Genomic DNA, 27519 nt, shown 5'->3' with positions numbered 1-27519 from the left:
GAATCCTGTGTCTCCCGTCCTGACAGTTTGTTACAATGTATCAGTCTAGAATCCTGTCTCCGTCCTGACAGTTTGTTACAATGTATCAGTCTAGAATCCTGTGTCTCCGTCCTGACAGTCTGTTACAATGTATCAGTCTAGAATCATGTGTCTCCGTCCTAATTTGTTACAATGTATCAGTCTAGAATCCTGTGTCTCCCATCCTGACAGTTTGTTACAATGTATCAGTCTAGAATCCTGTGTCTCCGTCCTGACAGTCTGTTTCAATGTATCAGTCTAGAATCCTGTGTCTCCCATCCTGACAGTTTGTTACAATGTATCAGTCTAGAATCCTGTGTCTCCGTCCTGACAGTCTGTTACAATGTATCAGTCTAGAATCCTGTGTCTCCCATCCTGACAGTTTGTTACAATGTATCAGTCTAGAATCCTGTGTCTCCCATCCTGACAGTTTGTTACAATATATCAGTCTAGAATCCTGTGTCTCCGTCCTGACAGTCTGTTACAATGTATCAGTCTAGAATCCTGTGTCTCCCATCCTGACAGTTTGTTACAATGTATCAGTCTAGAATCCTGTGTCTCCCATCCTGACAGTCTGTTACAATGTATCAGTCTAGAATCCTGTGTCTCCCATCCTGACAGTCTGTTACAATGTATCAGTCTAGAATCCTGTGTCTCCGTCCTGACAGTCTGTTACAATGTATCAGTCTAGAATCCTGTGTCTCCGTCCTGACAGTTTGTTACAATGTATCAGTCTAGAATCCTGTGTCTCCCATCCTGACAGTTTGTTACAATGTATCAGTCTAGAATCCTGTGTCTCCCATCCTGACAGTCTGTTACAATGTATCAGTCTAGAATCCTGTGTCTCCGTCCTGACAGTCTGTTACAATGTATCAGTCTAGAATCATGTGTCTCCGTCCTGACAGTTTGTTACAATGTATCAGTCTAGAATCCTGTGTCTCCCGTCCTGACAGTTTGTTACAATGTATCAGTCTAGAATCATGTGTCTCCCGTCCTGACAGTCTGTTACAATGTATCAGTCTAGAATCCTGTGTCTCCGTCCTGACAGTTTGTTACAATGTATCAGTCTAGAATCCTGTGTCTCCGTCCTGACAGTCTGTTACAATGTATCAGTCTAGAATCCTGTGTCTCCGTCCTGACAGTCTGTTACAATGTATCAGTCTAGAATCCTGTGTCTCCGTCCTAATTTGTTACAATGTATCAGTCTAGAATCCTGTGTCTCCCGTCCTGACAGTCTGTTACAATGTATCAGTCTAGAATCCTGTGTCTCCCGTCCTGACAGTTTGTTACAATGTATCAGTCTAGAATCCTGTGTCTCCCATCCTGACAGTTTGTTACAATGTATCAGTCTAGAATCCTGTGTCTCCGTCCTGACAGTTTGTTTCAATGTATCAGTCTAGAATCCTGTGTCTCCGTCCTGACAGTCTGTTACAATGTATCAGTCTAGAATCCTGTGTCTCCGTCCTGACAGTCTGTTACAATGTATCAGTCTAGAATCCTGTGTCTCCCGTCCTGACAGTCTGTTACAATGTATCAGTCTAGAATCCTGTGTCTCCGTCCTGACAGTCTGTTACAATGTATCAGTCTAGAATCCTGTGTCTCCCGTCCTGACAGTCTGTTACAATGTATCAGTCTAGAATCCTGTGTCTCCGTCCTGACAGTCTGTTACAATGTATCAGTCTAGAATCCTGTGTCTCCCATCCTGACAGTCTGTTACAATGTATCAGTCTAGAATCCTGTGTCTCCGTCCTGACAGTCTGTTACAATGTATCAGTCTAGAATCCTGTCTCCGTCCTAATTTGTTACAATGTATCAGTCTAGAATCCTGTCTCCGTCCTAATTTGTTACAATGTATCAGTCTAGAATCCTGTGTCTCAGTCCTGACAGTCTGTTACAATGTATCAGTCTAGAATCCTGTGTCTCCCGTCCTGACAGTCTGTTACAATGTATCAGTCTAGAATCCTGTCTCCGTCCTAATTTGTTACAATGTATCAGTCTAGAATCCTGTCTCCGTCCTAATTTGTTACAATGTATCAGTCTAGAATCCTGTGTCTCAGTCCTGACAGTCTGTTACAATGTATCAGTCTAGAATCATGTGTCTCCGTCCTTGTTTGTTACAATGTATCAGTCTAGAATCCTGTGTCTCCGTCCTGACAGTCTGTTACTATGTATCAGTCTAGAATCCTGTGTCTCCCGTCCTGACAGTTTGTTACAATGTATCAGTCTAGAATCCTGTGTCTCCCGTCCTGACAGTCTGTTACAATGTATCAGTCTAGAATCATGTGTCTCCCGTCCTGACAGTCTGTTACATTGTAACAGACTGTCAGGACGGGAGACACATGATTCTAGACTGATACATTGTATCAGTCTAGAATCCTGTGTCTCCCGTCCTGACAGTTTGTTACAATGTATCAGTCTAGAATCCTGTGTCTCCCGTCCTGACAGTCTGTTACAATGTATCAGTCTAGAATCCTGTGTCTCCCGTCCTGACAGTCTGTTACAATGTATCAGTCTAGAATCATGTGTCTCCGTCCTGACAGTCTGTTACAATGTATCAGTCTAGAATCATGTGTCTCCGTCCTGACAGTTTGTTACAATGTATCAGTCTAGAATCCTGTGTCTCCCGTCCTGACAGTTTGTTACAATGTATCAGTCTAGAATCCTGTGTCTCCCGTCCTGACAGTCTGTTACAATGTATCAGTCTAGAATCCTGTGTCTCCCGTCCTGACAGTCTGTTACAATGTATCAGTCTAGAATCATGTGTCTCCGTCCTGACAGTCTGTTACAATGTATCAGTCTAGAATCATGTGTCTCCGTCCTGACAGTTTGTTACAATGTATCAGTCTAGAATCCTGTGTCTCCCTCCTGACAGTTTGTTACAATGTATCAGTCTAGAATCCTGTGTCTCCCGTCCTGACAGTCTGTTACAATGTATCAGTCTAGAATCCTGTGTCTCCCGTCCTGACAGTCTGTTACAATGTATCAGTCTAGAATCATGTGTCTCCGTCCTGACAGTCTGTTACAATGTATCAGTCTAGAATCCTGTGTCTCCCTCCTGACAGTTTGTTACAATGTATCAGTCTAGAATCCTGTGTCTCCCGTCCTGACAGTCTGTTACAATGTATCAGTCTAGAATCCTGTGTCTCCCGTCCTGACAGTCTGTTACAATGTATCAGTCTAGAATCATGTGTCTCCGTCCTAGTTTGTTACAATGTATCAGTCTAGAATCCTGTGTCTCCGTCCTGACAGTTTGTTACAATGTATCAGTCTAGAATCCTGTGTCTCCGTCCTGACAGTCTGTTACAATGTATCAGTCTAGAATCCAGTGTCTCCCGTCCTGACAGTTTGTTACAATGTATCAGTACTGAAAACATGTACACAGTCGATTGTCTAGACTACATGTTATAGTAACAAACCATCAGCTGTGAGAAGCATTAAGCCTGTAGGGGTCAATAGGACAGCCTGCATTCACTGACAGCATGCAGAGATCTTGTAGATGATGGGAAGCCTATCTGCAGCCATAGCTTCCTGCATGCCTTATGTAGATGCGGTCTGGCGCTGCGCTGGAGCTTCAGCACCCCCAACTACTGCCTCACCGTATTGTTAGGGGCGGCACGTTAATGCCAGCGCCAGGGGTGGGGCGGATCTTGACAGGCGGATCTATCATAGGGTCATGTTACCGTGGTGCTGACAGAAACGATGCCCCATCCCCCCTTATCATTCTGACAGCCCGGAAGGGGACATCCACCTACCTGCATCTCCCGATGGAGCACAGAGCGATGGGGTCTCCCACCACCGCCACCAGGGACTGGGCCCGGGTGATGGCCGTGTTCAGGAGCTTATAATTGGAGAGGAAGCCATAGTCCAGGTCCTCGGTGGAGTCCTCCAGGAGCTGCTCCTTGCGTTTGATGGGGGTCTGCTTGTGTTTGCAGGTGTGGCGGGTGCGGACCGTGCTGAGGAACAGGACGCGGAACTGCTTACCTGGAGACGAGGAGTACAGGATTAGTATCATCACCCCCATCATCTCTGCCCCCTTGCCCATCTTCTGCAGGAATCACCCCTACTTTTCCAGGACATCAGCTAGATCCTAGATGTGGATAGGACGCCTAGCTCCTAGATGTGGATAGGACGCCTAGCTCCTAGATGTGGATAGGACGCCTAGCTCCTAGATGTGGATAGGACGCCTAGCTCCTAGATGTGGATAGGACGCCTACCTCCTAGATGTGGATAGGACGCCTAGCTCCTAGATGTGGATAGGACGCCTAGCTCCTAGATGTGGATAGGACGCCTAGCTCCTAGATGTGGATAGGACGCCTAGCTCCTAGATGTGGATAGGACGCCTAGCTCCTAGATGTGGATAGGACGCCTAGCTCCTAGATGTGGATAGGACGCCTAGCTCCTAGATGTGGATAGGACGCCTAGCTCCTAGATGTGGATAGGACGCCTAGCTCCTAGATGTGGATAGGACGCCTAGCTCCTAGATGTGGATAGGACGCCTAGCTCCTAGATGTGGATAGGACGCCTAGCTCCTAGATGTGGATAGGACGCCTACCTCCTAGATGTGGATAGGACGCCTAGCTCCTAGATGTGGATAGGGCGCCTAGCTCCTAGATGTGGATAGGGCGCCTAGCTCCTAGATGTGGATAGGGCGCCTAGCTCCTAGATGTGGATAGGACGCCTAGCTCCTAGATGTGGATAGGACGCCTAGCTCCTAGATGTGGATAGGACGCCTAGCTCCTAGATGTGGATAGGACGCCTAGCTCCTAGATGTGGATAGGACGCCTAGCTCCTAGATGTGGATAGGACGCCTAGCTCCTAGATGTGGATAGGACGCCTAGCTCCTAGATGTGGATAGGACGCCTAGCTCCTAGATGTGGATAGGACGCCTAGCTCCTAGATGTGGATAGGACGCCTAGCTCCTAGATGTGGATAGGACGCCTAGCTCCTAGATGTGGATAGGGCGCCTAGCTCCTAGATGTTGATAGGACGCCTAGCTCCTAGATGTGGATAGGGCGCCTAGCTCCTAGATGTTGATAGGACGCCTAGCTCCTAGATGTGGATAGGACGCCTAGCTCCTAGATGTGGATAGGACGCCTAGCGCCTAGATGTGGATAGGACGCCTAGCTCCTAGATGTGGATAGGACGCCTAGCTCCTAGATGTGGATAGGACGCCTAGCTCCTAGATGTGGATAGGACGCCTAGCTCCTAGATGTGGATAGGACGCCTAGCTCCTAGATGTGGATAGGACGCCTAGCTCCTAGATGTGGATAGGACGCCTAGCTCCTAGATGTGGATAGGACGCCTACCTCCTAGATGTGGATAGGACGCCTAGCTCCTAGATGTGGATAGGACGCCTACCTCCTAGATGTGGATAGGGCGCCTAGCTCCTAGATGTGGATAGGACGCCTAGCTCCTAGATGTGGATAGGACGCCTAGCTCCTAGATGTGGATAGGACGCCTAGCTCCTAGATGTGGATAGGACGCCTAGCTCCTAGATGTGGATAGGACGCCTACCTCCTAGATGTGGATAGGACGCCTAGCTCCTAGATGTGGATAGGACGCCTAGCTCCTAGATGTGGATAGGACGCCTACCTCCTAGAGGTGGATAGGACGCCTAGCTCCTAGAGGTGGATAGGACGCCTAGCTCCTAGATGTGGATAGGACGCCTAGCTCCTAGATGTGGATAGGACGCCTAGCTCCTAGATGTGGATAGGACGCCTAGCTCCTAGATGTGGATAGGACGCCTAGCTCCTAGATGTGGATAGGACGCCTAGCTCCTAGATGTGGATAGGACGCCTAGCTCCTAGATGTGGATAGGACGCCTAGCTCCTAGATGTGGATAGGACGCCTAGCTCCTAGATGTGGATAGGACGCCTAGCTCCTAGATGTGGATAGGACGCCTAGCTCCTAGATGTGGATAGGACGCCTAGCTCCTAGATGTGGATAGGACGCCTAGCTCCTAGATGTGGATAGGACGCCTAGCTCCTAGATGTGGATAGGACGCCTAGCTCCTAGATGTGGATAGGACGCCTAGCTCCTAGATGTGGATAGGACGCCTAGCTCCTAGATGTGGATAGGACGCCTAGCTCCTAGATGTGGATAGGACGCCTAGCTCCTAGATGTGGATAGGACGCCTAGCTCCTAGATGTGGATAGGACGCCTACCTCCTAGAGGTGGATAGGACGCCTAGCTCCTAGATGTGGATAGGACGCCTAGCTCCTAGATGTGGATAGGACGCCTAGCTCCTAGATGTGGATAGGACGCCTAGCTCCTAGATGTGGATAGGACGCCTAGCTCCTAGATGTGGATAGGACGCCTAGCTCCTAGATGTGGATAGGACGCCTAGCTCCTAGATGTGGATAGGACACCTAGCTCCTAGATGTGGATAGGACGCCTACCTCCTAGAGGTGGATAGGACGCCTACCTCCTAGATGTGGATAGGACGCCTAGCTCCTAGATGTGGATAGGACGCCTAGCTCCTAGATGTGGATAGGACGCCTACCTCCTAGAGGTGGATAGGACGCCTACCTCCTAGAGGTGGATAGGACGCCTACCTCCTAGAGGTGGATAGGACGCCTACCTCCTAGAGGTGGATAGGACGCCTACCTCCTAGATGTGGATAGGGCGCCTAGCTCCTAGATGTGGATAGGGTGCCTACCTCCTAGATGTGGATAGGACGCCTACCTCCTAGATGTGGATAGGGCGCCTAGCTCCTAGATGTGGATAGGACGCCTACCTCCTAGATGTGGATAGGGCGCCTAGCTCCTAGATGTGGATAGGACGCCTACCTCCTAGATGTGGATAGGACGCCTACCTCCTAGATGTTGTAGGACACCTAGCGCCTAGATGTTGTAGGACACCTAGCGCCTAGATGTTGATAGGACACCTAGCGCCTACTCACCCTGAACGTTGAGCACCCTCTCCACACTGACTTCTGAAAGTCGCTTCTTCCGCAGTTCGGCCCGGATGCGGAACACCTGGTCGGCGTAGGGGGTTACCACCCCAATACTGCCGTCGTCCAGCTTGCCCCAGGCCACCGGCCACTTCCTCCTCAGCTCCTCCACGCGCTCCACCACCTCAAATACCTTGAGACAAGTACAGGAAACGTACAGACGGCCATGTTAGCGGGGGATGGACAGCTGGGCGGCAGGCGGCCATGCGCAAGGACAGCTGGGCGGCAGGCGGCCATGTTCCCGCACACACACGGGCGTACCTCTGCGTTGTTGTAGAAGGCCGTGCTGTTCTTCTCCTGGACGTCCTCCCCTCGGGCGGTGAAGAAGGTCAGGGGGTAGAAGTCCTTGTGGGCCGGCTGCTTGCCGCTGGCCATCAACTTCCCCTCATAGAAGAGCTCCGACGTGTAACTAGAAGCAACAGAGACGAAACATCAGCTCAGCAAACAGGACCAATGATCACCCAGCATCACACTCACTTCCTGTCTGCCATGTTGGCTCTCACATGCTCCTCCCCCACCCCTCGTTCTGCTCCTCCTGGCAGTCAATCACAATAATGAACCCTTTAACTGGCAGGACTTCTCCATGATCCTGCCGGCAGCACAGGGGGCAACGCTCCCTACACTGGTCATTCCCGCCCGTTCTCTCACAGTGATCTACAGAAAAAGCAGCAATTCACTAAGCAACAGGATTTCTGTAGGAGGTTCATAGAACGTGCCCCAGTGACTGCAGCAGCAGAATAGTGAGTGCAGCTGTGGAGTATAATATAGGATGTAACTCAGGATCAGTACAGGATAAGTAATGTATGTACACAGTGACTGCACCAGCAGAATAGTGAGTGCAGCTCTGGAGTATACTACAGGATGTAACTCGGGATCAGTACAGGATAAGTAATGTATGTACACAGTGACTGCAGCAGCAGAATAGTGAGTGCAGCTCTGGAGTATAATACAGGATGTAACTCAGGATCAGTACAGGATAAGTAATGTATGTACACAGTGACTGCACCAGCAGAATAGTGAGTGCAGCTCTGGAGTATAATACAGGATGTAACTCAGGATCAGTACAGGATAAGTAATGTATGTACACAGTGACTGCACCAGCAGAATAGTGAGTGCAGCTCTGGAGTATAATACAGGATGTAACTCAGGATTAGTACAGGATAAGTAATGTATGTGCACAGTGACTGCACCAGCAGAATAGTGAGTGCAGCTGTGGAGTATAATACAGGATGTAACTCAGGATCAGTAATGTATGTACACAGTGACTGCACCAGCAGAATAGTGAGTGCAGCTGTGGAGTATAATATAGGATGTAACTCAGGATTAGTACAGGATAAGTAATGTATGTACACAGTGACTGCACCAGCAGAATAGTGAGTGCAGCTCTGGAGTATAATACAGGATGTAACTCAGGATCAGTACAGGATAAGTAATGTATGTACACAGTGACTGCACCAGCAGAATAGTGAGTGCAGCTCTGGAGTATAATACAGGATGTAACTCAGGATCAGTACAGGATAAGTAATGTATGTACACAGTGACTGCACCAGCAGAATAGTGAGTGCAGCTCTGGAGTATAATACAGGATGTAACTGAGGATCAGTACAGGATAAGTAATGTATGTACACAGTGACTGCACCAGCAGAATAGTGAGTGCAGCTCTGGAGTATAATACAGGATGTAACTCAGGATCAGTACAGGATAAGTAATGTATGTACACAGTGACTGCAGCAGCAGAATAATGAGTGCAGCTCTGAAGTATAATACAGGATGTAACTCAGGATCAGTACAGGATAAGTAATGTAATGTATATACACAGTGACTGCACCAGCAGAATAGTGAGTGCAGCTCTGGGGTATAATACAGGATGTAACTCAGGATCAGTACAGGATCAGTAATGTATGTACACAGTGACTGCACCAGCAGAATAGTGAGTGCAGCTCTGCAGTATAATACAGGATGTAACTCTGGATCAGTACAGGATAAGTAACGTATGTACACAGTGACTGCACCAGCAGAATAATGAGTGCAGCTCTGGAGTATAATACAGGATGTAACTCAGGATCAGTACGGGATAAGTAATGTATGTACACAGTGACTGCACCAGCAGAATAGTGAGCGCAGCTCTGGAGTATAATACAGGATGTAACTCAGGATCAGTACAGGATAAGTAATGTATGTACACAGTGACTGCACCAGCAAAATAGTGAGTGCAGCTCTGGAGTATAGTACAAGATGTAACTCAGGATCAGTAATGTATATAGTTAATGGCTTGTGTTCACAATTAGTCTCACACTTTTCTCCTAGTAATGAGCGGTTCGGAGTAGACTGACAGGTGCCTGTATCCTGCTTTCATAATCTCACGCCAGCGCCATGAACCAGAATTTTGGCGCATGCTCGGTACAGGCCATGACCCCGGCCAGGGTAAACCGAGCGGACACACTCCCTTTAATTAATGACAGATCTGGGCCTGAGTAAACGAGCAGCCCGTGCGCACACAGCATGCAGTGCTGCCTCCCCTCCCCCCCCCCCTCTATGTGATGCCGATTTTCACATTTTACGTCTTTAAACCTTTTCCCACGAAGAAAACAATTAAAATTACATAACTGCATGTACATGATGGGGGTGGTGGTGCGCTGTCACATCCACCTGATCCCGTCATTAATGCGTGACCTAGATTCGCTGGTGCCTTGTGGAGAACGGCGAGGACGCAGCTTACGAGTTAAAGGGGGGGGGGGGGCGCGCTGCGTTTCCAGGCAATGTGTAATGTAAATGAGCGCTGATCCGCCGGACGCAGCTGTGAATTTCATCACCGTGAATTCCTCTGCGCTGATAATTCACAGACACAGCGACACCTTGTACATTAGCGCGTACGTCAACGCAATCCGCGAGAACAGACTGTGCTCACAGGGAGGCATTCACTGACAGATAGCGGATTATGTCACACGTTACCAGGGGGCAACACAATCAGATGTCGGGGATCGTGCACATCCAGGTGAGGCAGGTAAACGCACTGAATGCCAATGGGGCCGGGCGGACCGGCATTTTAGGGCTTCCAGGATACTAAAGTATGTATTGTTTTCTCTCTATAGCTTTGGATGTGACTGGAGTACAAGATCTGCGACAGCAGTTTTAAACGAGACTGGAGTATATGCAGCGTGCCTGAGACTTTTGATGCAACTGCAGTATAAAAACGATGACGGCAGCCTTATATATGACTGGAATATGAGAACTGAAACTGCAGCTCTGGATGTAACTGGAGTATAAGACATGATTAGCAATAAATGAAAGGCTGTATTCTAAGGCCACATCTGACCCACGGAGGGGCTGTAGGCTCACTAGATTGTCAGCTCTGTGTCACTTACTTGATGATGGCCTCGTGGGATCGGTAATTCTCGCACAGCAGGATCCTACACGGGAAGTCGGCGGGGTAATGTTCATACAGGCGGTCTAACAGCGACACGTGGAGGTTACGCTCTCTGGCGAACTCGCTGTAGACGAACGGACTGAGCTGTGAGAGAGAAGAGACGGTCAGCGAGACGGCCAAGGTACTACAACTCCCCACAGGGCGGCCGTATCACAGCCTGGGACTCCCGAGTGGGGGTCATGGTGAGGATTTAAAGGGCCAGCGTCCTGCCTGCTGGAAATATCAAGAAGAACTTGTCTGTGTATGGGAACAAGAGAAGGACTACAGAGCCCTGCTCACACAGCTGATGGACATGGAAGAAAAATCTTCACTGATACTTGGTAACAAACCCATGAGCTAAGGGGGGCAAGACTTGTTGAGATTGACAAATCTGCCTTGGCATAAGAGTGGTATCTAATCGGGCAGGTGCCTGATCAGGCCGGGTGTAAGGGGGCAGTGCCTGATCAGGCGGGGTGTAAGGGGGCAGTGCCTGATCAGGCGGGGTGTAAGGGGGCAGTGCCTGATCAGGCGGGGTGTAAGGGGGCAGTGCCTGATCAGGCGGGGTGTAAGGGGGCAGTGCCTGATCAGGCGGGGTGTAAGGGGGCAGTGCCTGCTCAGGCGGGGTGTAAGGGGGCAGTGCCTGCTCAGGCGGGGTGTAAGGGGGCAGTGCCTGCTCAGGCGGGGTGTAAGGGGGCAGTGCCTGCTCAGGCGGGGTGTAAGGGGGCAGTGCCTGCTCAGGCGGGGTGTAAGGGGGCAGTGCCTGCTCAGGCGGGGTGTAAGGGGGCAGTGCCTGCTCAGGCGGGGTGTAAGGGGGCAGTGCCTGCTCAGGCGGGGTGTAAGGGGGCAGTGCCTGCTCAGGCGGGGTGTAAGGGGGCAGTGCCTGCTCAGGCGGGGTGTAAGGGGGCAGTGCCTGCTCAGGCGGGGTGTAAGGGGGCAGTGCCTGCTCAGGCGGGGTGTAAGGGGGCAGTGCCTGCTCAGGCGGGGTGTAAGGGGGCAGTGCCTGCTCAGGCGGGGTGTAAGGGGGCAGTGCCTGCTCAGGCGGGGTGTAAGGGGGCAGTGCCTGCTCAGGCGGGGTGTAAGGGGGCAGTGCCTGCTCAGGCGGGGTGTAAGGGGGCAGTGCCTGCTCAGGCGGGGTGTAAGGGGGCAGTGCCTGCTCAGGAGGGGTGTAAGGGGCCAGTGCCTGCTCAGGAGGGGTGTAAGGGGCCAGTGCCTGCTCAGGAGGGGTGTAAGGGGCCAGTGCCTGATCAGGAGGGGTGTAAGGGGCCAGTGCCTGATCAGGAGGGGTGTAAGGGGCCAGTGCCTGATCAGGAGGGGTGTAAGGGGCCAGTGCCTGATCAGGAGGGGTGTAAGGGGCCAGTGCCTGCTCAGGAGGGGTGTAAGGGGCCAGTGCCTGATCAGGAGGGGTGTAAGGGGCCAGTGCCTGATCAGGAGGGGTGTAAGGGGCCAGTGCCTGATCAGGAGGGGTGTAAGGGGCCAGTGCCTGATCAGGAGGGGTGTAAGGGGCCAGTGCCTGATCAGGAGGGGTGTAAGGGGCCAGTGCCTGATCAGGAGGGGTGTAAGGGGGCAGTGCCTGCTCAGGAGGGGTGTAAGGGGGCAGTGCCTGCTCAGGCGGGGTGTAAGGGGGCAGTGCCTGCTCAGGCGGGGTGTAAGGGGGCAGTGCCTGCTCAGGCGGGGTGTAAGGGGGCAGTGCCTGCTCAGGCGGGGTGTAAGGGGGCAGTGCCTGATCAGACGGGGTGTAAGGGGCCAGTGCCTGATCAGACGGGGTGTAAGGGGCCAGTGCCTGATCAGACGGGGTGTAAGGGGCCAGTGCCTAATCGGGCAGGACCTAAGAGGGCTCGATCCGCTCACCTGCATGTGATCTCCGGCCAGAACGATCCGCGTGCTCTTATTGGCCAGGGCCAGAGGCATGATGGTTTCACATTCCATGGCTTGTGCTGCTTCATCCAACAGGATGTGGGTAAAAAAGCCTAAAAAACACAAAAGCAACAGATTAGATGGATCCCTGGATCGGGACGGAACCAGGTCATCAGCCCCTCGGCTCCCATCCCCCACTCACAGGATGTGACGCAGAGAAGGAGTCAACCTGAAGACAAACCGCTCAGGGCGTGCCCTGCTGTGCTGCACAGTGGGAGATGTAGTGCTCAAGTGCCTCAGTCTGAAGGAGGAAAAGCTACACCTGCCACAGTGCAGAGACCGTACACGTGGCCCAGCTCTGGATGTGACTGGAGCATAATGCATCTGGGTATACGGCATGAAACAGCTCTAGATGTGACTGGGGAATGAGACATTATGCAGCTGTGGATGTAATCAGAACATGGGTCAGGAGATGATGTCTGAGACATGGCGCAGCTTTGGCTGTGACTAGAGTAAGACCAGTCACACGTGGGCTGTGTTATATGCAGAGGTCCAGTAGGTCATTGGCTGCGCAGTGTATTCAGGACCTCTGTTTTCCCCAACTCACCGGGCTCCAGATCCAGCTGGCAGAGGTACTGCGATGTGCTGAGCGTCACCACCACCACCCTGTGCCGCACTACGTCTTCTTTCTGGGGCATCTGGAAGGTGGCATGTGTGCTGGAGATCAGACAGTACTGGTGTACGACCGGGTGCACCGTCTTCACCCAGCGATTTCTGAAGTATACCCTGGAAAACGGTAGAACAGCAGAATGAGATCCAGCTCAACACATCAACGCTTTCCATTCACTGACAGGGACATCCAGGAGAACAGTGCATTGTGTCCCAATATATCCTATTATCCCCACCTTCCATTCACTGACATGGGCAGTCCATGAGAGCGGCAGGTCTCCTCAGATCGCCACCTTCCAGTCACTGACATGGGCAGTCCATGAGAGTGGCAGGTCTCCTCATATCCCCACCTTCCATTCACTGACATGGGCAGTCCATGAGAGCGGGAGGTCTCCTCATATCCCCACCTTCCAGTCACTGACATGGGCAGTCCATGAGAGTGGCAGGTCTATTTTTTAACAATTTTCAAGATCCCTGCTTGCTGTGAGTGAATGTGAACATTTTGGGTTACAGAAGCAATCCATACAGATGTAATACTAGTCACATCTGATGGTTTGTTACAATTGAATTCTGTGTCCACTTTACCTGCACTGACACATTGTAACAGACCAACGCAGGAGAGAGTTTTCTGCTGATGTCTAACTCAGAGGATTGTCTAGACTGGATACACAGTAACAAACCCTCAGCGGTGAGAACAGCATTGGGGTCTATCAGTCACAGAAAGCAAAATGGAATGTTTCTCTCACTGACAGCAAGCAGAACTGTTGAAAAGTGAATGACTGAAAACCTAGGAAAACTATTAATACATCGGTCACCATACAATACTGTGTGTACAGCCCCGAATCCAGATCTCTGGATACAGCCAGCAGTGTAAAGAATGGAGGTTTACGTTCGGGTTGTCGTGGTTATGACCGGAATCCGCCCACACATCATGTAGTGTATATGAGTTCACTCAGCCTGGACGTGGCTCTGACAACCAGGAAGAAAGCCTCCATTCTTTACACTGCAGGCTGCACCCACAGCTTTAGTCATGTGATCTCCTGGATACCTGAGTGGCCGGGCCTGCGGGTTCCCTGTTTCCACGTATGGATGTAAATAATCCTTGATGTAGAGGTCAGCGGCGCTGTTAGAGTGGGTGCAAATCAGGACCCTGCCGGGAGAGACGGGGGAGTCAGGACACAAAGCCGATTACTGAGCGAGGGGCACTTATATAACGTGCAGCGCCCTCACACACTACACACCCCAGCGTGCAGCGCCCTCACACACTGCACACCCCAGCGTGCAGCGCCCTCACACACTGCACACCCCAGCGTGCAGCGCCCTCACACACTGCACACCCCAGCGTGCAGCGCCCTCACACACTGCACACCCCAGCGTGCAGTGCCCTCACACACCCCAGCGTGCAGCGCCCTCACACACCCGAGCGTGCAGCGCCCTCACACAGTGCACACCCCAGCGTGCAGAGCCCTCACACACCCCAGCGTGCAGCGCCCTCACACACGGCACACCCCAGCGTGCAGCGCCCTCACACACTGCACACCCCAGCGTGCAGCGCCCTCACACACGGCACACCCCAGCGTGCAGCGCCCTCACACACGGCACACCCCAGCGTGCAGCGCCCTCACACACGGCACATCCCAGCGTGCAGCGCCCTCACACACTGCACATCCCAGCGTGCAGAGCCCTCACACACTGCACATCCCAGCGTGCAGAGCCCTCACACACTGCACATCCCAGCGTGCAGAGCCCTCACACACTGCACATCCCAGCGTGCAGAGCCCTCACACACTGCACATCCCAGCGTGCAGAGCCCTCACACACTGCACATCCCAGCGTGCAGAGCCCTCACACACTGCACATCCCAGCGTGCAGAGCCCTCACACACTGCACATCCCAGCGTGCAGCGCTCTCACACACTGCACATCCCAGCGTGCAGCGCTCTCACACACTGCACATCCCAGCGTGCAGCGCTCTCACACACTGCACATCCCAGCGTGCAGAGCCCTCACACACTGCACATCCCAGCGTGCAGAGCCCTCACACACTGCACATCCCAGCGTGCAGCGCTCTCACACACTGCACATCCCAGCGTGCAGCGCTCTCACACACTGCACATCCCAGCGTGCAGCGCTCTCACACACTGCACATCCCAGCGTGCAGCGCTCTCACACACTGCACATCCCAGCATGCAGCGCCCTCACACACTGCACATCCCAGCGTGCAGTGCTCTCACACACTGCACATCCCAGCGTGCAGCGCTCTCACACACTGCACATCCCAGCATGCAGCGCTCTCACACACTGCACATCCCAGCTTGCAGCGCTCTCACACACTGCACATCCCAGCATGCAGCGCTCTCACACACTGCACATCCCAGCTTGCAGCGCTCTCACACACTGCACATCCCAGCATGCAGCGCTCTCACACACTGCACATCCCAGCATGCAGCGCTCTCACACACTGCACATCCCAGCATGCAGCGCTCTCACACACTGCACATCCCAGCATGCAGCGCTCTCACACACTGCACATCCCAGCATGCAGCGCTCTCACACACTGCACATCCCAGCATGCAGCGCTCTCACATTAAGGGAGTTACCTGGTGTCCTGCTGCTTTAGGATGTGCTTCACAGCCTGGGCCAGGGTGAACGTCTTGCCGGTACCATAAGGGCCGATGATGAGGATAGGGGGCAGCTGAACGGAGAGGGGGGTAGTGATCGCCAAGATGGCTTCTTTCTGCTTAGCGTTCAGCCGGGGATCTAAGAGCTCGTCCCACTGTCTGCGGGGGGAGAGGAAGAATGTTATCAGAAGAGGGAATTATAGGTGGGGTATAGGGGAGAGAAGTAAGGGTTAAACGTAGAGGGGTGAGCATGAGGGCAGGAAAGGGGGGTAAAAAGATGGGCAGGTGAATAGGAGCATAAAGGGAGAGGTAAGAAAGGATATCAGAGGGGGGTGGAGGGGACAGCAGATATAAGAAGGGGAAGGAGGTGACAGCAGATATCAGAGGGGGAGGAGGAGACAGCAGATATAAGAAGGGGAAGGAGGGGACAGCAGATATCAGAGGGGGAGGAGGAGACAGCAGATATAAGAAGGGGAAGGAGGTGACAGCAGATATCAGAGGGGGAGGAGGAGACAGCAGATATAAGAAGGGGAAGGAGGGGACAGCAGATATCAGAGGGGGAGGAGGAGACAGCAGATATAAGAAGGGGAAGGAGGGGACAGCAGATATCAGAGGGAGAGGAGGAGACAGCAGATATAAGAAGGGGAAGGAGGGGACAGCAGATATCAGAGGGGGAGGAGGAGACAGCAGATATAAGAAGGGGAAGGAGGTGACAGCAGATATCAGAGGGAGAGGAGGAGACAGCAGATATAAGAAGGGGAAGGAGGTGACAGCAGATATCAGAGGGGGAGGAGGGGGAGAGCAGATATCAGAGGGGGAGGAGGAGACCGCAGATATAAGAAGGGGAAGGAGGGGACAGCAGATATCAGAGGGGGAGGAGGAGACAGCAGATATAAGAAGGGGAAGGAGGTGACAGCAGATATCAGAGGGGGAGGAGGGGGAGAGCAGATATAAGAAGGGGAAAGAGGGGACAGCAGATATAAGAAGGGGAAAGAGGGGACAGCAGATATAAGAAGGGGAAGGAGGGAGGGGACAGCAGATATGAGGGGGTTGCAGAATAACATGGCTACACTTTTGAGTAGACTTGTAATAGCAGGATTTCTGCCTCTTGTTCCATTCTTTACCTTTTCACCTCATTTTAATTCCTGCCCCTTGTACCGCACCCTGTGCCATTCCTGCCCCTTGTACCGCACCCTGTGCCATTCCTGCCCCTTGTACCGCACCCTGTGCCATTCCTGCCCCTTGTACCGCACCCTGTGCCATTCCTGCCCCTTGTACCGCACCCTGTGCCATTCCTGCCCCTTGTACCGCACCCTGTGCCATTCCTGCCCCTTGTACCGCACCCTGTGCCATTCCTGCCCCTTGTACCGCACCCTGTGCCATTCCTGCCCCTTGTACCGCACCCTGTGCCATTCCTGCCCCTTGTACCGCACCCTGTGCCATTCCTGCCCCTTGTACCGCACCCTGTGCCATTCCTGCCCCTTGTACCGCACCCTGTGCCATTCCTGCCCCTTACACCGCACCCTGTGCCATTCCTGCCCCTTACATCCAGAAGGATTCCTAATTTTCCTGACTACTAGAATTACTAAGCGACTCCAACCTCCCTTTGTGCCCCCTCCCCCATTATAAGGCTGCCAGCTTCCAGCCTTGGTTGGTATTTTTATCGACTTTGTGTCGCCGTTGTGCAATTAGTGTCAGAATAGCAGGTTTGTGGCACCATTGTCCTGGCGCTGGAGCGGATGATGGGGGTTTTATGCTCCGTGCACCATCAGTGATCATTGTTGTGTTCGGGGGATTCTTGTGCCAATGAAGCTTACACCAGAAATAAAGAGTCGATCACTGTCCTCAGCGCCAGCGCCGCATCCGCTGTTTCCCGGCCAGGACTATTTCTGCACTGATCTGACGCCTTGGAAGTCCAACGACTGCTCTCAAATCATCTGCCAATTATGTAATTCTCATATGTGCCAACCGAGCGCCGGGATAAACGCAACCCACGAGGGCACCAGATTTAAAGGGCCGTTACTGTTACTCAAGTCACTGCATCATGAAAAGATCTGAACTTTCTTAAGAGATTTTGTGCTTCGATTCCTCCGCCATTTTCAAGATCTCTACTTGTCTATTCTTACAGCGTATCAGTCAGGAGTCCTCCGAGGATTGTCTAGACTTGATACAAATGTAGCAAGGGGATGTGTCTCTATTCACTGACAGCAAGCAGAGGAGGTAAACCACAAAGTCTATTAGTAAGTGGCAGAACGTTTCACTATACCAGGAGCCAGCAACCTTTGGCACTCCACAGATGTTGTGAAACTACAATTCCCAGCAGGCGCCATTCACTTCTGTGGGAGCTTTGAGAAGAGAAGAGCAAGTGGGCATGCTGGGAGTTGTAGTTCCACAACAGCTAGAGTGCCGGAGGTTGCCTACCCCTATACTAGACAATAATGACGCCATAAGACTGGATGAGGGCTGATGGGGGGTAGGGGGTGTACCTGTTGGGGCTCCAGGGTATCGGGGGCGTTGCGCTCAGATCCGGAAAGAGAATGCCGTTATCCCGTATCCTGTCTAAGGCGTAGTGCATTTCACACAGAGGCAGCCGGTTCAGCTGGAACTGGAGCTCAACCTGCAGGAAGAGGGAGAACATAAGCGAGGTTGGGGGCACCAGGACTGTGCAATGTAAGGAGGCAGTGTGATGATCCTTACACCAGTCACATCCAGAGCTGCACTCACTAGGCCTCTACATGTCTGCACCAACCCAGAGTTACAACCAAAGCTGCACTTACAATTGTTTAGCAGTTACCAGGGGGATGTGAGGAAGGGGCTGACCAGCCATTGACCCTACTAGGAAGATTTCCGGTGGTCCAATCCCCAGGGGGCTGCCCAAGCACTCTTTCTGTCCGGGTACATATGGATCCGATACTCCCAGAAATAAAATAAATGGGTTATCTGGTATTAGGTATTGATGACCTATCCTCAGGACAGGACATCAATACCAGATCGTTATCAGAATGTTAGAATAGGTCGAGCGCTCCGTGGCTTCTTCCTAGGTCATGTGGTGTCACCGTACATCGGTCACATGGCCTAGTTGCATCTCGGCCTCATTGAAGTGAATGGGGCTGGGCTGCAATACCAAGTACAGCTGCTGACTATGCACTGCAGACGGGAGAGATGCCGGGGGAGCCGATGTATCCATCATTATCAATAGCTGGACAACCCCTGTCACTGTCAGGTACTTATGTATCTGGCCAGTGGTCGCCGGTTCTGCTGGGGCAGTATATTGTGCTGCACTGTGGTATCTGGTTCTGCTGGGGCAGTATATTGTGCTGCACTGTGGTATCTGGTTCTGCTGGGGCAGTATATTGTGCTGCACTGTGGTATCTGGTTCTGCTGGGGCAGTATATTGTGCTGCACTGTGGTATCTGGTTCTACTGGGGCAGTATATTGTGCTGCACTATGGTATCTGGTTCTGCTGGGGCAGTATATTGTGCTGCACTGTGGTATCTGGTTCTGCTGGGGCGGTATATTGTGCTGCACTGTGGTATCTGGTTCTGCTGGGGCGGTATATTGTACTGCACTGTGGTATCTGGTTCTGCTGGGGCGGTATATTGTGCTGCACTGTGGTATCTGGTTCTGCTGGGGCAGTATATTGTGCTGCACTGTGGTATCTAGTTCTGCTGGGGCGGTATACTGTGCTGCACTGTGGTATCTGGTTCTGCTGGGGCGGTATACTGTGCTGCACTGTGGTATCTGGTTCTGCTGGGGCAGTATATTGTGCTGCACTGTGGTATCTGGTTCTGCTGGGGCAGTATACTGTGCTGCACTGTGGTATCTGGTTCTGCTGGGGCAGTATATTGTGCTGCACTGTGGTATCTGGTTCTGCTGGGGCAGTATATTGTGCTGCACTGTGGTATCTGGTTCTGCTGGGACAGTATATTGTGCTGCACTGTGGTATCTGGTTCTGCTGGGGCAGTATATTGTGCTGCACTGTGGTATCTGGTTCTGCTGGGGCAGTATATTGTGCTGCACTATGGTACTTGGTTCTGCTGGGGCAGTATATTGTGCTGCACTGTGGTATCTGGTTCTGCTGGGGCGGTATACTGTGCTGCACTGTGGTATCTGGTTCTGCTGGGACAGTATATTGTGCTGCACTGTGGTATCTGGTTCTGCTGGGGCAGTATATTGTGCTGCACTGTGGTATCTGGTTCTGCTGGGGCAGTATATTGTGCTGCACTGTGGTATCTGGTTCTGCTGGGGCAGTATATTGTGCTGCACTGTGGTATCTGGTTCTGCTGGGGCAGTATATTGTGCTGCACTGTGGTATCTGGTTCTGCTGGGGCAGTATATTGTGCTGCACTGTGGTATCTGGTTCTGCTGGGGCGGTATATTGTGCTGCACTGTGGTATCTGGTTCTGCTGGGGCAGTATATTGTGCTGCACTGTGGTATCTGGTTCTGCTGGGGCAGTATATTGTGCTGCACTGTGGTATCTGGTTCTGCTGGGGCGGTATATTGTGCTGCACTGTGGTATCTGGTTCTGCTGGGGCAGTATATTGTGCTGCACTGTGGTATCTGGTTCTGCTGGGGTAGTATATTGTGCTGCACTGTGGTATCTGGTTCTGCTGGGGCGGTATATTGTGCTGCACTGTGGTATCTGGTTCTGCTGGGGCGGTATATTGTGCTGCACTGTGGTATCTGGTTCTGCTGGGGCGGTATATTGTGCTGCACTGTGGTATCTGGTTCTGCTGGGGCGGTATATTGTGCTGCACTGTGGTATCTGGTTCTGCTGGGGCAGTATATTGTGCTGCACTGTGGTATCTGGTTCTGCTGGGGCAGTATATTGTGCTGCACTGTGGTATCTGGTTCTGCTGGGGCAGTATATTGTGCTGCACTGTGGTATCTGGTTCTGCTGGGGCGGTATATTGTGCTGCACTGTGGTATCTGGTTCTGCTGGGGCAGTATATTGTGCTGCACAGGTGTGACTGGAGTACAGGACATGATATAACAGCAGAATTGTGAATGCATCTCTGGATGTGCCTAGAGTACAGGACATTGCATAATAGCAGAACAGTGAATGCTGCTTTGGATGTGACTGGAGTATAAGTTCATGACAGGTACATGTGACGCGATCCTCACCTGCATCTCCCGGTCGGGCCGGAGCCGCAGCTCTTCGCAGCAATCCTTGCATATTCTTAAGAAGATGTAGTCCTTCGTCTTCTCCTCGATGACAGCTTCGTACACCTTCTCTTTGCTCCCTTGGCTCTGTGCGGACTTCTCCTTCGAGACGGGCAGCAGATACACGGCGTTGACTTTGGTCATCACGAGTCTGCCGGCGAGCGTGTCCTCTGAAAGTGTCTCAGTGAGTTTAAAGCGACCGAAAAGCTGCCCGTTCTGGGCGTATTTGGCTCCTCCGGAAACGCCCGTCAGCATGAAGCTCGCCACTAGCTGCAGCGGGACCTTGATGTTAAACCTGCAAGTGAAGGAAGAGTTAATGGCGGACCCCACACGGTACCCAACAGACCTCCAACACAGTATGAGGTTCTGACAAGGTCCTCCATGGAGGTGCACCCTGAATCCTGGGAAAGTTGGGTGACCACCAGAGGCAATCTTCAGGGACGGTCACCCAGCTTTCCATGGGGGTGAAGTATCCGGCCTTGTACACAACCGGGGCCTTCAGAGGCAACACCCACACAACCTCTAAAGGGTCCATTACTGTTGTCACCCAGCTTTCCCAATCACAGATCTGGAAAATGTCCTGAGGGTTAGCAGCTCTAGGGTTCAGCATTAAAGAGACAGCGCCATGTATGTAACATGTGAACGACCCATACGTGTAAGAACTGATCACATGACCGACTCGCGGGCAGCCGGCGATTTATCATGCAGCAATGGAGCCCTCTGGTGGCCACTTTGTATAAAACTAATGGAAAATAGAAATCCATCCTCAGGATGATGGGATGTGACCAGATCAAATAGAAGGGGGTCCAAAAGCAGGGGGCACGCCCTCCAAGAACTCCTGTGGAGGGGCTTGTCCAAAGCCCCCCAATGACTGGAGCTGCACCACATAGCACCCAGCAGGGGGCGACACTTACTTGCTGACTTCCTTGTACTGTGCAATCTCTTCAATGTAAAGCAGGTCGTGCAGGCGGGACTGGTAGTTGGTCCTGGTCAGCGACTTGTCCAGCACGGACTGTGTAAACAGCTGGTCGGCGGAGAGCGGGATTTGGTATCGGCTGAGGAGGCTGCGCTCTAGTTCAGTAGTCTCGTTGGGATCGAACTCCACTATGGTCTTAGACATGGAGTCCCAGCGCTTCGCGGTCGTTAGCAGCTGCTGACGGGCGTGCATCAAGTATTCAAGATCTGAGGAGAAGGAGACAAAGGGATGAGCGGCAGTGGGCACCTCGCGGGGGCATTATGGGACTTTTACTTCCACGGCTACGGTTGGCCGCCAGAATGTTAGTACAGACTCTGTGAACCACACAATATAGAAGGACCCTCAATAGAACAAGCTTAACCACTCCAGTCACATCCAGAGCTGCATTCACAATTCTGCTGCATTCCTGTTAAAGATGCAAGGGCTTAACAGGTTTTCACTGCCCCCTACTGGTTCATTTCTACACTGAGCATGCTCTGCTGTAGCACAAGCACTCGAAGTGATGCTGTGATACATCTCCGACAATAAACTACAGTCACATCCAGAGCTGCATTCACAATTCTGCTGCCTTCCTGTTAACCCTTTCAACCACTTTGACGTACCGGTACATCACGGTGGTTGAGGGAATGCATGGGTGACCCAGTGGGTGCCACACTGATGGGGAACGGCAATCACGCTGAATCCCATCATTTAACCCCTCAGATGCCGCAATTGGTGTAGAGTGTGGAGTTAAGCAGAAGGATGTGGCTCCCTCTGCCTTTCGATCGGAGCCCCTGCAGTGAAATCGTGGGGCTCTGATCGATTACCATGACGGTCTATACCCTGCTGAAGCCTTCCAGGCCTGCCATGGTAACCTCCCTGCTGTGCTGTGCACGAGGCAGAGAGAGCTGCAGAATCCTATTCACCCTATAAGATCAAAAATGGGCTGAAGAAGCCAGGTCCGAACAGGTTATCACTGCCCCCTACTGGTTTGTACAGCGAGCATGCTCTGCTGTAGTGTAAGCACTCCTACTGATGCTGTGATACATCTCCTACAACAGCCAGAGCTGCACTCACAATTCTGCTGCTCTAGTTCTCTTTCAGGCTGCTGCTGACCCCAGCCCTTGGTACCTGCACATGGCATGACCTGCTGCAGTGCAATCAGGAGATGTAAGAGAACAACTCACAGAATACTTTACTCCAGTCACATCCAGAGCAGCACTCACTATTCTGATGACTGTTGCTTGGACAATATCAGCTTTTTGCAGCTGTTGAGGGACCGGTCCCTTAATAAACTGGGTTAAGGGGTAACATGGAGGAGTACTGCATCACTGTGCGGTCACCCCTTAATCGTTCACATGAAATTCTTACAATACATTGCAGGAGATGAAGTTCTGTTGTACGACCACCCACCTCCCACACAACGTGCTCTGCTGCCCAACGGCAAAAATCAGAAGAACTGTGAACGCAGCTCTGGATGTGACTGGAGCATAAGACACCCCACATCATTTCAATATGATCAGCGTCCTCAGAGACGTAACGCTCGGTCCCCATTTACCTTCAGTTGAAGCTGCGTCCACCATGATCCTCTGCATCAGAACCGGCTCTACACCAAAGTCAAACACTACAGTCTGGCGGAAAGTGCCGAATATCTCGGTGGTAAAGGTGATGACGACTTTGTACAAGCAATGGTCCATGCCGTTCTGCGACATCTTCTCGCCGACCCACTCCTGGCAGCTCTCGGGCACCTCCTGGGGCACCTGACTGTTGCCATCTCCAGCGGATATTGCCACAATACTAAAATGAGGTCTGTGAGCGTCGTACAGCAGAGCCACGCGCTGAAGCGTCCTCGCCGGCTGGGGGGAGAAAAGAGAGATGGCGACTGCGCGTCCAACAGGCGAGGAGACAAAGTCGGCAAATTCTTAAGTAATCAGTCCATGGCCGTGCGGTGCAGTCATGTGACCTCAGTGGGTCGTTCTCTTACCTTACACGTCAGGAGAAACGTCCACGTCTGCTGAGATTTTTTGGTGGTAACGGTAACAGAGAGGTCAGGACTGTAATCCACGTGTACGCCCTCCACACACTCACTGAGCTGCGGCGAAAGAACGAGACGTGCCATTATTACTTACATGTCTCCAGCCCTCTCCTGAAATCCTCTGTGCTGCTGGGAGGACCCTGCTCCTTCCTCTATGTAACACTCAGCCTGTGACCTCCACAAAAATCAGCACACTCCTCTCCTGAAATCCTCTGTGCTGCTGAGAGGACCCTGTTGCTTCAGTAACTCTTAGGGCTCATGCACACAACCGCATGCCCCCTGAGACATACGGTCCGTTAGTGGGTCATATGCACGGGAGCGCACAGCTTCATAGGTTACTATTATACTGTGCGCACCGGGCCACCCGCGGGGACATTGTCCTCATAAGATCATATGAGTGCAATAGCCCCGCGGGCGGCCCGGTGTGCACAGTATCATAGTAACCTATGAAGCTGTGCGCTCCCGTGCGCATGATGTATGCCGCTCCGGGACATATGGCCAGCTCACGGACCGTATGTCTCTCGGAGGGCATACGGTCGTGCGCATGAGCCCCTAGTCTAAGACAAGCACCCTCCGCTCTAGCACCTCGCCCTTACACTTACCACTCTCTCTGGCGACAGGGAATTCATCCACTTCTCGATCAGGGACTCCATGTAGCTCCCTGAAAATTGTGTGTTTTCCTTCTGTTGCTTGAGACGGATGAGGCGCGAGGCATATCGCTTCTGCCATTCCTCCAGCTCCTCCTGTGAGTGCGCTGAGGTGCATTGCGCTCCATACCGGCAGATCCCCTGTTCTAAGAACCTGAAACCGAGAGATGTAACTTTTTGAAATGAGCATCATATATCAGATAAGTATGTCTATCGGAAAACTCACTATTCTGCTGGTGCAGTCACTGTGTACATACATTACTTATCCTGTACTGATCCTGAGTTACATCCTGTATTATACTCCAGAGCTGCACTCACTGTTCTGCTGGTGCAGTCACTGTGTACATACATTACTTATCCTGTACTGATCCTGAGTTACATCCTGTATTATACTCCAGAGCTGCACTCACTATTCTGCTGGTGCAGTCACTGTGTACATACGTTACTTATCCTGTACTGATCCTGAGTTACATCCTGTATTATACTCCAGAGCTGCACTCACTATTCTGCTGGTGCAGTCACTGTGTACATACATTACTTATCCTGTACTGCTCCTGAGTTACATCCTGTATTATACTCCAGAGCTGCACTCACTATTCTGCTGGTGCAGTCACTGTGTACATACATTACTTATCCTGTACTGATCCTGAGTTACATCCTGTATTATACTCCAGAGCTGCACTCACTGTTCTGCTGGTGCAGTCACTGTGTACATACATTACACTACTTATCCAGTACTGATCCTGAGTTACATCCTGTATTATACTCCAGAGCTGCACTCACTATTCTGCTGGTGCAGTCACTGTGTACATACATTACTTATCCTGTACTGATCCTGAGTTACATCCTGTATTATACTCCAGAGCTGCACTCACTATTCTACTGGTGCAGTCACTGTGCACATACATTACTTATCCTGTACTGATCCTGAGTTACATCCTGTATTATACTCCAGAGCTGCACTCACTGTTCTGCTGGTGCAGTCACTTACATAGTTACATAATTAACACGGTTGAAAAAAGACATACGTCCATCAAGTTCAACCAAGGGATCGGTGGGGACGCGAATCCCAGAAGGAAGTGAGACTCCGATTTCTACACGTTTTCATAAGCATTAATGTTGTTTACTTTTCAGAATTCATCTAAACCCTTTTTGAAACTGTCCCCTGTTCCTGACCACGTCCTGAGGTCTCTATTCCACAGATTCACAGCTCTTACAGTAAAGGAGCTTTGACGTTTCCGGAGACTGAACTTTTCCCTCTCCAGTCGGAGGCAGCGCCCCCTTGTCTTTTGAGCGCATTTTACATGGAACAGTTTTTCACAGTATTTTTTGTATGGCCCATTTATATATTTGTAGAGGTTAATCCTGTCCCCCCTTAGACGTCTCTTCTCAAGACTAAATAAATTCTATTCTTTTACTCTTTCTTCATAACTCAGACCCTCTGTAACGGAACGCCTGGCACCCTGACTGGGTACCTCCGTTGATGGTTGCTCCTAGTGCTTCCCGAGGGCTCCAAGCACTCCACTTGACACTGTAACCGCCACAGACCCCACGAACCGCCGCAGCTTGGTTGGGGTCTCGCCGTCCTCCACCCACGCTGGACCCAAGACCGGGCTTCAGCTTCCAGGGGGTGAACCTCTCCTAAATCCAGAGAGCAGGAACAAGGAACAAGCTCCTACAAGAGCTTATACTCAGGGGAGTATTGTGATATAGCAATCCCCAAGAGTGTAGTTATCCCATCCCCCAAACATGAGCCAAGACTTCATGAAGGGGTAAAGCAGGTCTGATTAATGAGCACAAAGGCATTTCTTATATACAGTTTTCCCCACAAGGTTACCACCCACGTGGACCTTGTGGAGCACAGGACACAAAGTCACAACAGCCAATCAACACAGTATTGTACAGTTAGACACTCCCAACTAATGTACACAAACCTCCCTCTGCCTGTGATACAATTAACAAAATACAATGGGCATTGCCTGTGTTGGTTGGGGATCTGTACCGGCCGTCCAGCATCCCTGTAGGTCTGGTGCAGAGACCGCAGTCCCATCTGCACCATCGGAGTTAGGGGTGCTGTCCCCCTGTGGTTGGGGAGAGAGACCGGTTGTCTCCTCTCCTTGCAAGGTACACTGCCGCTGGGGAATGGAGACGCTGTTCTACTCTCCCTGCAAAACATACTGCCGCTGGGGGGCAGGACTAGCTGTCCCTACTCCCTGAAACTCTGGCTGCCGTTGGGGATCTGTCCCTGTAGGGCCAGTAGAGAGACCTCAGTCCCATCTCCACCTGCCATATGGGGTTCCCCCCAGGACCGGTCTATGAGGTCCCCTACCTCTGCAGCTGGTACTGAAGCAAGGGATACTTAGTCGGGTCTTTCCAGCTGTAGAGTTGTAGGTCTGGGACTGCCACCCAGCTCTCTGGCAGTGTATATTGGGGCCGAATTGATCTGAGGAAGTATTGGCAACCCTGCTCCAGCTCCCACTCCATTGTCACTAGAGATGCCAGGTCTTGTCTCACCTCTCTCGCTGTAGCCCAATCATGCATAGCCTCCCTGTAGTCATAGATATCCCAGAACCGGGACTCTCCAGCATCTCCAAACTCTGGTTCTGCAAAGGCCTCAAACAACAGGCCAGGACCATAGCAATCCTCCCCCTCGGGTCTGTCGTGCGCAGCCATCCAGGGGGAGTGCCGAATCAAGTACCATCAGAGTGCCTGGTAGGCGTCGTCTAGCCAAAGCTCCTTCTATACCAGGCTCTCCAGTTCGGTCACCCACTCATCCATGGGCTGCTCTCCCAGAAGGGGCATTCGCAGAGCCACTCGCATCCGCTGCTCCTCACTGGGGAGACTCTCCCCCCGCCGACGCTGTACGTCTTACAGGGCCTCGTGCCAGACACCTTTCCTGACTGCATCCCTCCAGTCCGGGTCATCCTCCTCCTCGTAGTGGAACGCTGTTCGGGAACTAGCTGATTCCATACTGCTGTAGCCAGGGGCGCTGTATGGGGAAAAGCGTTGCCCTCAACTTTGTACATCCACGAACGGTGTCTCCGAGCTGCTTCTATTCGCACTAGGACGCCATCCCACTGCTGCCACCACTGTAACGGAACGCCTGGCACCCTGACTGGGTACCTCCATTGATGGTTGCTCCGAGTGCTTCCCGAGGGCTCCAAGCACTCCACTTGACACTGTAACCACCACTGACCCC

General features: G+C 52.0%; 1 protein-coding gene across 2 annotated transcripts in view; it reads right to left on the bottom strand.

The window, feature by feature from the left end:
* Nucleotides 1-27519, bottom strand: part of HELZ (helicase with zinc finger) — an 86979-nt gene that overhangs the window by 29044 nt on the left and 30416 nt on the right. The window contains exons 8-21 of one of the 2 annotated variants that reach the window (XM_040437435.1): nucleotides 24276-24474; nucleotides 23623-23730; nucleotides 23197-23494; nucleotides 21598-21865; nucleotides 20645-20978; nucleotides 18006-18136; nucleotides 15499-15678; nucleotides 13948-14052; nucleotides 12838-13016; nucleotides 12225-12343; nucleotides 10336-10481; nucleotides 7232-7379; nucleotides 6920-7103; nucleotides 3771-3999 (exon numbers count right to left, since the gene is read on the bottom strand). In XM_040437435.1, the coding sequence (XP_040293369.1) occupies nucleotides 3771-3999; nucleotides 6920-7103; nucleotides 7232-7379; nucleotides 10336-10481; nucleotides 12225-12343; nucleotides 12838-13016; nucleotides 13948-14052; nucleotides 15499-15678; nucleotides 18006-18136; nucleotides 20645-20978; nucleotides 21598-21865; nucleotides 23197-23494; nucleotides 23623-23730; nucleotides 24276-24474 (2628 nt within the window). The remainder of the gene's footprint in view (nucleotides 1-3770; nucleotides 4000-6919; nucleotides 7104-7231; nucleotides 7380-10335; nucleotides 10482-12224; nucleotides 12344-12837; nucleotides 13017-13947; nucleotides 14053-15498; nucleotides 15679-18005; nucleotides 18137-20644; nucleotides 20979-21597; nucleotides 21866-23196; nucleotides 23495-23622; nucleotides 23731-24275; nucleotides 24475-27519) is intronic. The other variant, XM_040437436.1, reaches the window with a different exon arrangement.

This window comes from Bufo bufo, chromosome 6 (assembly GCF_905171765.1).
Source record: "Bufo bufo chromosome 6, aBufBuf1.1, whole genome shotgun sequence".
NCBI lineage: Eukaryota > Metazoa > Chordata > Amphibia > Anura > Bufonidae > Bufo > Bufo bufo.
This window is presented reverse-complemented; position numbering and strand designations above follow the sequence as displayed.